Genomic DNA, 12,150 nt, shown 5'->3' with positions numbered 1-12,150 from the left:
AGCTACTAACTCACTGGCTGCTCCCGTGGAGCAGACGACCATTAGCGAGCACAGACTTGTCTCCATCCGCGTCCGTGATGCGAGCAAATTTTTACTTGATGTGGAACGTAGCATTTTTATTTTTTCTTCTCGTAATTGTTTTATATTATCTGTTCTCCAGTTAAGTTTTCTGGTGTATTTTGATCCTTATCAAATCCATGGAGCTACAGTCATCAGTCATCTTCACCGGAAGCGATGAGAATTTTATTTTTAACGGCGACTACTAATTTTAGACTTGGCGTCCACAGCGACGGGCGATTGCAGTTTTTCCTGGCTGATGAATAGAATCCAAAACTTGAGGAATGTAACATGAATAATGTTTTTGTTTACAGAAAGAAATTACAGAGAAATCAAAGTAAGTTGTATTGTCAACGTTAGTTCCGTGGGAAACATGAACGACCTCAACTGAAAAGAATTCAGAAGTTATAATGAATAACGCTCATTATATATATAGTTCCCACACTAACACACTTATATAACTTCTGCACTGTCATTATGACCAGTATGTTGAACATAGTTATTATCTTATAAAAACCATCAGCTTATAGATAGAAAGTTAAGCTAACCCTGATTCAACCCCTCAATGGTAGGCCATATCAATACAAATAAGATCAAAAAGATTGATTCAACCTGATCTATGGAATTTAATTTCAGATGACCTAAACAAAACTTGATACATTTTGACCATCAGTTTAAGGCCTTCTGTGCAACATTTCTTCTCTCTAACTGACCCTGAAAGAAGCAAAGACAATGGATGAGAGAGAATCTACTTCTTTGGTAGAACGTGATCACCTCATGAAGTTGCTGAATTTATTAGACAGCGAAAAGACACTTCTTATTGATGCAAAGGTATGCTTCTTTTTCTGGTCTTATTTTTAAAATTAGTTGAACCTTTTTGTGAGGTAACCAGCTGTACGGAAATTTTGTTTGTATAATTGTGATCTCTAAATTGTTACTTAACCATTGGTCAACCTAATTTATGGAGTGTTCCATCTGAGTACTGTGAAAGAGGTGTAATGAGAAAGCATTCACAAATACATGTATAGTTTTAAAAATAATTTAGATGTAGATGGTGATGCTGCACGTTTAGCAGATATAACGACAAATAACCTTTTTAATTCAATATGGACAAATTGATGTAATCAAGCTATACCGATGAAGATGTTTGCATTCATGGGTGGGAACTGTATAGGAAAAATTAAATCTGATGTCAAATTATTTTCAGTTTTAGTAAGTGAAAAAAGTGTTGCCATAGCAATTCGTTTTAAGGTGCACACCACTGAGAATCTGAAACAAAGCAGATATTAATTACCTGTTTAATTGGGAGAGAACATCAACAAGTAGACACAAAATAATTCTTGATTAAACTGTAACACCAAAGGAGTGGAAGAACTAGCTAGTTAGTCTATAAAAGGTCAAATGATCGACATGAGATGTTCATGATGATGAACTAATAACAAGCAACACTGAAAATTACTGAGATCCTTTTCAATATGCTAACACATGTTTACAGCCAAGACGTGTTCAGCTTGGATCTGCGAAAGTAAGCAATGTTACAGTATGGCTATACCTTATAATTAGCAGAAAAATTTTGATGCACCATTTTCCTTTTGGCTGAAGGTTGCTTTTAAATGTACCTTGTTCTAGTTGTACTAACTATACTTTTCTAATGTTCTATCCTATAAAGAATAATTTTATTGCAAAATTTGAGGGAGCAGAATTTTATTTTCAAGTGTGATCTTCATACAGTCTTGTTGCTGGTTTCTTTGAGAGCTTTCCTGTCTGGGACTAAAACTCACGCTATTGTACATTGCAGTAGATAGTCTCATCCTTCATTGTATATATAACACTTAATGTTGCTTAAGTTTTACCTTTGCTTTAGTGCTTATGCAACTTTTAATGTAAGATGCTTGCAGAGTTATTGTTAATATACTGCACTTTACAGGACTTCCTCCATCTTATCAATCATTATCATCATTATCAGCGAAAAACACAGAAGGTGCTTACACTTTTAGTGAGACCACAACCATTCTGACATTCACACTGATACCTGCTTTGTCACCCATGACACACAAGCACATGTACAGCATGCTTTTTTCTTATAGAAGACTGCCAGTTTATAACAGTTTTATATTTGTCTTTTATGAGTCGTCAGAACTGTTGTTCATCCTTTCATTCCTTTATATGTTGTTCATGTCTTGTTCTTGTCTCAAGTGCTGAGAGCATGCTCCTTATGAGTGAGTATGTGCAATACAAATCACACATTTATTATTATTAGAACAGTTTCACCATCGTCATCATTATTTTCTTTGTTGTCATGGAAATATGTATCCTCGTTTGCTGTATGAGCATCTTCTTGTCCTTTAGTATATTAGCAATTTTTGCTTTACATTTCTATTTCTGCTTGACACTTCTTCTTATTATGTGCTCTACACTTTCTTTTTATCTTTTTTCATACCAATGCGCCATACTTTGGCCGAAATATACACTCCGTTTGTTTTTGTTTTGTTTTTGATTTTTTTTTTGGTTTTATTTCTTGGCTGTCTCGCACGTTGATTTTGCCACACTTTGCTGGGTTATTTTTATCTCTTTGGCTTACACTTATGCTTATACCTTTAATGGGTTAAACATTGGAGAAGGGCTTAAATCTGTATTTTTAGCACATGATAAAGATGAGGATTTGGTTATGCAGCCTGGTGGTTAGCGCAGAGGACTTCTGGGGCTTGTGGCTGGAAAACTTCCTTTACCCACCCAACAGCTGCTTAACTGATTTTCTTAGTACAGATGTCAGAAGAGGAGGGTTGGTGTCAGGAGGAGAGGGTTATTGGTGTCAGAATGAAGGGCGGTGGGGTTGATGTCAGAAGGTGAGGTTTGAATGTCAGATGAGAGGGCTGATATCAGAATGAGGAGGTTGAAATCAGATAGAGTGGGATGGACATCAGGAGAGGGTTGATGTCATTTTTTTTTCTAAATTTTGGAGATATTTGTGTCAGGTCACCTTTCCTTAGTTTTGCATGTCTAGTTAAAGCTAGTTTATTCAGTAATAAATAAACAGAGAAAGGGTTCATTGTAGAATTTATGTACTGCAGCACATTGTTTCTGAAGTGTCTTGTAAGAAACTGTTTGACAGTATGTTTTATAATATATTCATATATTAATAATTAAAGAAAGAGGCTTATTAGGGTGTAGGGATGCAAATTTTGTGAACATTGCTCAATTTTAGACATAACAGTCCATAAATATGAGGAATATGAGGTGTGAATAATTCTGCTACTTATCCTGGTATTGAGTCTTTGCTTGTGTAAAGGAGAAGATTAATTGTGTTTGTGAGAGAGAGAGAAAGAGTTCATGTAAACATTCACAACCCGTACATTTTGATGCATGAATAACTAGATAACATTCTGTTTTTATATATTCATTTATTTAACAAAAATGGTCAGTACTAATTGTAAGATTTTCCCATGCCACAGAGACGACTGGCTGCTATAGATCAGAGATTTTCGATGCCAGCTAGCCCTTCGAGCATTGTGCCATCTGTAACAGGCCTACATGAGAGACTTCAGACTTTCTATGTAGACAGATGGCCAGAAGTTAAAGTCCAGCGAGGTGCCAGTCTCTTCAAAATAATTTTTTTCAATGCATTTAATGAAAAGATGTGTCCAGTATGTTTTCGCACACTTGTCCTTAAGGAGTAAAGCAGCTAAATTGTGTGTGTGTGGATGAGTGGTGCATACACACACAAGTTTGAAAGCATGGTATGATTTCCACTAAATAAGTAGATATATTCAAAACCACACTATTTCATCATTTATAGGGGACACAATCCTGTTTCCATCCAGACATCTTGGATCAGCTATGACCAGGACCATAGGAGGAACACCAATAAGTTTAGAAACTGCTGTGGTATGTCATGGTTGTCATTTTTCACTACTTGGATGAGAGATAGCTAGTTGTCTGTATTCTGTTAAAGTAAATTCTTTTATGTTGGATATGATCAACTAGTGTTTTGCATTCTTGCTGGCACTTTTGTAGTTTCCTCTACAATAAAGTCAAATCTACAAAAAGGTGGAGAAAGGCAATAGACTAAGTAGCTTTCTTAACTACTGTAGTCTTATAGGTGATGTTCATACAGGGGTACAGGCTGGTTTACCACATAGACTACATGCATGCTTGCACAGACATATATATAGAGAGAAAGAGATCTAAGTAAAATAGCGGTTATTTATCAGAAGCATCAGTACAAAATGAGCAGTCTTGTAGATCTTATAAGCTATTATTTTTAGTTTTACCAGTAGTTCCCTCATAATTATTTTGTTTTTAAGAATGTTTCGTTCTGGGCCAGCATTCACTGATAACTTGTGTCCTGCATACTTTAACATGTCAAGCATATATTTCTCTTTGTTCTCAGCAGAGGAAAAAAAAGTAAATTTTCTCTCTTATAATAATATAATCTGAATGACCTATCTAGGAATTAAGGAAGATTGTTTATGGCACGCCTCATCATTCCTTCAGCCAAGAGTGGCGAAAATCCACACTGGAGTTTCAAGATATAGATGGTCCATATCCTTATGGAATACAGACACAAAGGGTATGCAGAGAGCACAGTCTTAGTACACATAACTATAGTTTTGCACAAGAATATGTGTACATGTCTGTATTTGCAACTGAACATGCATCTGATTTCAAACATTTATGTATGCATGTAAAAAGCAAGTATGGATTTAAACAGTGCAAATAAAACACATTTGTAGAGTGTTTGTGCTTGTCACACATGGAGTGTTGACAAGAATACTTTTACAGAAATCAGCTTTGATATAGGTCTTTCTTGATTCTTTTCTTCCTCAGTGTGGCTCTCGAGGACTGGCTCTGTGCATTCAAGGCTACCTTCTGAAGCACTTATTTTTTGATAGGGAGTACAAGTCGAGCCTATCTACTGCCAGGTACCTTCTTGCAAACTTCACTCTGTTTCCAAGTTTTCAGATCTTGGAAGAAAGGAGTTATTAAAAGTTATAAAGTAATGTAACATGGTCAGGACAAAGCATGCATACTACAATTTTACTGTGGCAAATATTGCTTTTGGCATTAAGAATACTATTATTACTTCATGACTTAATTTAATTTTGTTGAGAACATCCCTCCTAAGACTTGAAATTTAACCATAAGCTAAAATTTTGCAGGTAACTGTGTGTTTTCAGAGGATTGGTCTTACGTCTCACCCAGCAAAGTTTTTGATCATATATTTTGTTCTTATGATAATTTTGACAGCTCACTTAAGCCAAACAGTTTTGAGCGACGGAGAGCTTTGATTGAAGGAATGTGCACAATGTTATGGCAGGCTGGAGAAAAGCGAAGAAGTACTGTTGTGTTGATGGAAGAGGAGGCATGCTTTGGACCTGACTATAGATACAGATTTGACAATCTTACCGAAAGGGTGGGTCATTTTGATTTAAAACTTGTTGATCTTGATTCCAGCGGACTGTGAAGCAGCTGGGATGCTTGTATAATGTCATACAAGGTCTGTCTTAAAAGTAACAGGACTGGGTCACAAAGAAGAATGTGTGTACTAAATACATCGTCCATGGTGAGTCCTTGCTACAGGGTCACATGGTCAATCAGCAATAAGTCTAAAAGGAGATTCTTCAGCATTTGCTTTGTTTAGTGTGTGAGATAAAACAAGAGTTGTGGCAGGACAAATTGTGACTGCTTGACCATGACAATGCACCTCCTCATGGAGCTGAGGGGCATTCCAGAAGAATCCTTCACGCAGTGCATAGAATCTTGGCAGAGAAGGATGAAAGAGTGCATTAGACTTGTGGGACTGCATGGAGAAACCATGTGGTTTGTTGTTTGGAATTACAATTGTTTGTGACACCGGTCCATTTACTTTTCAGACAGACCTTGTAATCTACAATAGATTGTCGAAAGATAATTCATAACAATGAATCAAATTAAATGTTTTTACAACTGCTTTCTTTTGCATTTTGAAAAATTTTGTCATAAATGCTAGCATTTAGGAAGAAGTTGCATTTGCGTTAAGCATGAGTAGAAAGTATTGTTTTTGTGACATGTTAATGTTGCAGCATTGTGTTCTTTACAAGCCAGGATGCTTACGCATACAGACAGGTAACAATTGCACAGTAAATAGGATCTGTGCACGAATTCTCAGCTGGCCGTATTCTCCTAGGATTGCATTTTTGTAAATAATTCATGTTTGTTTACAGTATTGTGGAATGCTTAATGCATGAATTGTTTAAAGCATGCACACATGCCACAGTGCATTTGTTGATAATTTACCAAGTGCACACTGACTTTGTATTCATATGCATGAATCAAATGGACACATATACAAAGAAACATGCACTCTTTCAATTTTTCTCACACGCTCACACATGCACACATGCAATCACTTTCTTTTATTCAAGACCTCTGATAAGAAGCTTACCACTACAGTATTAAGTATCGTCTTCTTTTTTTCTTATTATTACTCTGCCAAAAGTGTGGAGCTTTTCTAGTTAACCAGGCAGTCACAAAGTTGCTAATGGGCAATGGGCATTTGTAAGTCAGTCTGTGGCAACAATTACAAACTGCATGACCTTTCTTGATTTACCTATTCTCTTACCATTGCTGACACCATTAAAGAATAATCTTGCATTATCCACAGCAGACCTGTAGTAACAGGCTGTTACTACTATAGTAAAGTATAATGTCCCATGCCCAGTAGGGATAGGAGCTCATTTCATGCCTTTATCAGTACTGGTTGATCTGTACTAGTCAGTTGGGGCTACAAGAGGATGCAGCAGATGACAACACTTGCCACAGATGTTAAGTTCTGTCCACTCCATCATATTCACAGCCCTTCCTTTGTTGACCAGGGTATCGACTCTAAAGGGTAGTTTTTGACAGGTCGTGCTAGGTTACATACCCAAATCTGATAAGTTTGTGCCCCATAACTGTTGCCAGTAGGCATTTCTGGGGACTCACCCATTGATAGTCCAGACCTCAGTCTATCTGACTTGATATTTTGTTGTTACTGTTTGTCCTTCTTCATTTTTTTTTTTGGGGGGGGTTGTGCACTTGGCGGTGCCCATCTCTCCAAGTGAGATGTGGTGGTGGCAAGGTGCATATGCTTTCCCATTTGTGGCATTTAAACCTGACCACCATCCCTTGTAGGGCAGCAAGGGTAGTGATCTGTGAGTGGTTCACCATATCTAAGACATACTACATAGAAAATAGAGCCCATCTATATCTTTTTCCACCACTTGTTATCCCACTGTTGGGCATTGCTGTGGCCAGGGGAAATATTATTATCATCACTGGCCTGAACAAGCCTTGAAACTGCAACTTTCCTTTCCAAACTTGAGTGTTATAATCAATAGGCCATATGGCTTCCCTGCTGCAATGAAAATATTGTCAAAGAAGCAGTTACAAGGAAGGAGCTGTAGTTGTGGGTCTGTGATGTTTCTGTACCTGTACAACAGTTGACAATATTTACAACAGAGCTGTAGCTATGGGTCTCTGGTGTTTCTGTACCTGTACAACAGCTGACAGCTGTATAGTTGGAACCATATAGTTATGTGAGGGGGAAAAAAGGGGGCTTAATTCTTTAATTAAAGTCCAAGATAGTTACTATTTCTTTTACAAAGTCACTATGTTCCTTCATCAGTTTGAGCTCATTTACTTCATAATTTGAGTCATTATGTCATTTGCCTATATTTTATAGAGGAATTTTATATTACTTAAAGTCTTGTTTCAGTTTTTGGACATTATTTGTTACATTACTTACGACTTTAATTTGTTGTTGTAAATCATGAATGAAAGGTTCTGTATTTCATCACTGCACTGTAGTCCTGATGCTCTTTCTCACTATTACCAGCTTGTTATTGCTGTACAATAACTGCTTGCAATATTCCTTTGTGTATGTGTGGATTGAAAACAAAATAAAGCTGCAGAAGCTGATCTATTCTTACTCATAGATGAAATAATGACCAGCAGAAGCTCTGATTCTGAAAAATCTGTTTTTAATAATATGAAGAATATTTGTTAAGCACAAGATATTTAAGAAATTACTTCTACTCAAAGCATAAACATAAACGTTTCATTCTGTGCCAAACTGGCATGTACAAACCAGTCTCATAGATATTTGGTATTTTTCATGTCTAAACCAGTCTAGTGGAGACATATCAAACTGTGCCACATGGAAACTATAAACCTTTGGTTTCTTAGAATGAATGGAGGTATTTGCTGATTGAGAAGTTTTATATTCTGTTCCAACAGCTTCATGTCTTTGAATTTAGGAAACTGGAGGAGGTCAAGTCCTTTGTGAAGAGAAATTTAGACAGGGTAAGATTGTTTGTTTTTGCTGAACTATAATTTTATCTCACCTGGCAGTCCAATGGATAATGTCTGATAACTCAATCTTCTATTATTGTGAGAAAATCTGGCAGTCAAATGCAAGCTGATAGGATGAACGTCATTATCACACAGTCACTATATAGAGCATCATGCATCCATTATTTAATTCTATGTTGATGGCACCTTACTCAGATAATTGCAGTCAAACCAGAAATTATGAATAATTAGATCATTTAAGTCATTCAGTATGGGTGTATCAACACAGTTTAGCTGTAGCAATGAGGATGTTCACATTCATGAGTGCAAATGTATAGGAAATGTTGTGGCCTCAAATGATATACTTTAAAATTGTTGTCATTGCTTTACGTTTGTATAGTTTCAGGAAGAGAATGGATGTGGCCTGATTCTGTTCTTGTACAGTCTTGTGCTATCTAGGACGATACAAAAGTAAGTTGTGCTCATGCGAGTGTTGGGGTGGGTGGACTGATATACACACACCCAAGAAATAGATGCCTGGCAATGTGTGCTTTGCAATATTTTTTATTCAGTCACTCTGTCTGTCCTTCACATATACATTTACTTCATTTACAAAAATGCAAAATTGAAAAAAATCAGTCTTGGACTGTGCTAGCAAAACTAAGAAATAAAGTCAGCTTTTTGTCACCCAAACTGATCCAATTATGCAGCCTGTAAGTGATAAATTGATATTTGATGACATGCAGACAGATGAACACATAAACTGACTGACAGATAAGGGAGACAGAGAAAGTACTCAAAGGACAGAGAAGTGCCCAGAGGTAGAAACCACTGTCTTCTGCATGTCATGCTGACTGCACAGGGTCCGTGAAGACATGGACATCAGCAAGGAGAAGAAGGGAAAGCTACTCACAGACATGGAGGATCTCACCATCTCCTTGTTGAACCTCGCACTCACTGGCCATGCTGTTTCTTTCCTTCACAATGGAGACATTTTGTATGACAGCAGGGGCAATGCTTTGGTTAGTTCTGCTAAATCCAGAGCTACTTTCATAATTCTTAACAGAGATAATGTTTTGGAGGTAGGGGGAGGTGTGTGTTACTGACACAGGAAAGAAGGCTGCTGTACTGTGACTAATAAAAGTTCATTTTTGATTTTACTTGTAGTACTTCACTACTTTTACATATTTCTTTTTTTCTTGTACAGTCTAAGAGTTGAATTTTCTTAAATATACATTCTTTTAAGTCATGCTCATTACCAAAAAATAATTATAAAGTATTTTTTAAAGGATCATTGTGGTAAAAATTTAATATTTTCCTGCTAGCCACGGCCTCTGAAAGGTGTACAAGAAAGAAGCCATATTGGATTCATGTTCTGGGATAAGGGGGAGGAACCAGACCGAAGGACGGAGGTAACGTACGTGTGTCTCTGGTGGCTGAAAGTATATAACACCTGAACCTACTGACATTTTCTGTTGTAGGACTACAATGCGGTGCTTGGTAATTGTCATAGAATTTCCCAGTTTAACTGCTGTCAGTCATTGCTACTGCTTAGAGGACAAGAGGTGTGTTTGAGTTATATATGACATAGAGCAAAGAGCAGTCTGTGTCTAAAGTGCAGTAGTTCATAATGAGAATCGATGGTGGTGGCTTTTTTTAATATTGTTTATAGGTTGGCAGTATGCTGAAGACCCCAAAGACACCAATTTGGGTCACAAAAGTCAACCAGATGTATGGGCTTCTCTTCAGCACCAACCTTGACCTTGTAAATGATTGGCGGATAGAAAATTGGTTCACTCTGTCTTATTACACAGGTCTTGTGAGCCAGCCTAGGACAGCTATCCTCAATATAGGTACTGCTATCTCTATTTGAGTCATTGTATTTAGAACATTGCAGACATTTGCATCAGAGGGATTGTCTCTTCTCATTCATTGATAAGGGAGTGAGTGTCAGCAGTGTTTATCTGATGACTCTGCAGGATGCAAAACAAACCCCCAAATAACTCCCTATAAAGTGTTGATATTGTCTAAGTTTGTGATCATCTTCATACCGGTGTCTAACTGCAGGTGGACAGTCATCCTGTATTAGTATCATGGCCAATATTTGGAATTTGCAGTTGCAATACAATTTGTTGACATGAGGTAGTACAGTACACTGTGAAGAGTATATAAATGGTATGGTGATATGTGTATAGTACATTTTGTAGTAATGTTCCAGAAACGAGGAGGGGGCGACCAAGACCTAAGACAACGCTGGGCCACAAGCAGGAGGAGAACAGAATCCCTCCTCTAGAAAACTGCATCATGACGAAGTATGTGTAGTAGGTAATCAATGTAAAACTATTCAGATTGATAGTTTGAGTTTGTATACTCCCCTCCCTTCTTTGCCATAAGAAATATAAAAAAAAAAAAAAAAGATAGAATTGATCATGGTCATTCGCTTCTAATACGTGAATGACAGTCTGTTTTGTATCACATATAAGCACTGCTATGAACTAGTACATAAGAGAATGAGAGCCTAGTTTGTCATTCTTGACAGAAAAGGACTGATGTTCACTTAAACAACCATTTTGATGGGATCTATAGATTGAAAAATATTTTTTTAAATCTCTGTGTGTATATATTATTAACTAAGCCCTTGTTTTCTGTCTAGATGGTATGGTGCATATGTTGGATGGAATGGAACACTTCCATTTATTTAAGGGACTTGAGAACAATGACAGTCGGACAAGGAGTATGCATTGGTTTTGCTGCTCATCATGTAGGAGGCAGTTATCTGTAATTTAGCTTTGAGGAACAGGAGTCAAACATGGAGCAGGAGAACTACAGAGTCTGGGACGTTTTATCTTGTTTTCATCAGCGGCATTGCATAATCTTGGGTGTGGTCATTATTCCCCTTCCTACATTTGACCCCAGGTATCTATCCTGGAATGGAATCAAGAGCCTTCAAACCATATGTCTGCTGTTAACTCTTCCAGTTTGATTTTTCTATGAATTTGGTAAGCTGCAGCATTGTCTTAAGCTGGTGAGCCTGTTCAGCCCAAGCCAAAACATTATCCTATTCCATTGACAAACACGGACAATAAAAGCGCTATGTGGTGGATTTTGGTTGAATGGCCCACACACAATGAAGGCTTTTCCAAAGTGCTCTCAGCTTCTTCCAGCTTGCAAAACATAGGACCATATTGTCCATACCAAAGAAATAAAGCCAAAAAGACACCGAAGTACATATTTCTACTTTACAGCATTTGAATCAACCATGTTTTAGAAGAATCAGAATGTACCAAAGGGCCGATAATCTGAAGCATTATGGTTGGTCATTTATGTGGCTTTCAGCCAAATAACAGATAAAGACTGTCAAATTTGACAGAAATTGTTTTGTTGCCTGATTGAATGCGTGCAAATACCTCTCACATCAAACTGAAGGGGGCGCATTTGTATCGTTTTCCTTTGTATAAAGTTACAATCTGAGTGTGGGTTCATACAAATTTCAAGTTGTGTGAAATATTAACTTGACTTCTATGGACATAATTATTATGATATGCCACGTCTAGTGAACCATAATAAAATGTAGAAGTATTGTCATTGTGCTTGAACAAATCTGTGTACACAATTCCTCATGATCAACTAGTAAATATGTTAAACAATGGTCAATAAATTTGTGTGTGTGTGGAAGCTGAAGATATTTGTTGACTTGCAGAAGTGTAAGCATGAGTAAACTGATGAGTGTTTTAATCTCAACTGATATACAGGAGTCTGTCTTTCTAGGTTAGACAAAAATGT

At 37.1% G+C, this 12,150-nt stretch overlaps 1 protein-coding gene across 4 annotated transcripts; it reads left to right on the top strand.

The window, feature by feature from the left end:
- The first annotated feature begins 18 nt into the window (after positions 1-18).
- Positions 19-12,048, top strand: LOC112555072 (inactive ubiquitin carboxyl-terminal hydrolase MINDY-4B-like). Of its 4 annotated transcripts, none has more exons than XM_025223242.1 (15): positions 19-394; positions 731-888; positions 1,553-1,582; positions 3,510-3,645; positions 3,854-3,942; positions 4,508-4,627; positions 4,885-4,979; positions 5,305-5,470; positions 8,314-8,379; positions 8,768-8,838; positions 9,230-9,389; positions 9,693-9,779; positions 10,040-10,220; positions 10,586-10,679; positions 11,021-12,048. In XM_025223242.1, the coding sequence occupies exons 2-15, from the start codon at positions 790-792 to the stop codon at positions 11,067-11,069; spliced, it is 1,443 nt and encodes a 480-aa protein (XP_025079027.1). In that variant the 5' UTR covers positions 19-394; positions 731-789; the 3' UTR covers positions 11,070-12,048. The 4 variants fall into 4 exon arrangements, with proteins under 4 accessions (XP_025079027.1, XP_025079026.1, XP_025079028.1 ...); XM_025223241.1 differs by having other exon boundaries at positions 694-888; XM_025223244.1 differs by lacking the exon at positions 19-394 and adding an exon at positions 2,254-2,276 and having other exon boundaries at positions 811-888.
- Positions 12,049-12,150: the final 102 nt, after the last annotated feature.

The sequence above is a fragment of the Pomacea canaliculata genome, linkage group LG14 (genome assembly GCF_003073045.1).
Source record: "Pomacea canaliculata isolate SZHN2017 linkage group LG14, ASM307304v1, whole genome shotgun sequence".
In the NCBI taxonomy this organism is placed as follows: domain Eukaryota; kingdom Metazoa; phylum Mollusca; class Gastropoda; order Architaenioglossa; family Ampullariidae; genus Pomacea; species Pomacea canaliculata.
The sequence above is the reverse complement of the archived record's forward strand: the minus strand, read 5'-3'. Positions and strand labels throughout refer to the sequence as shown.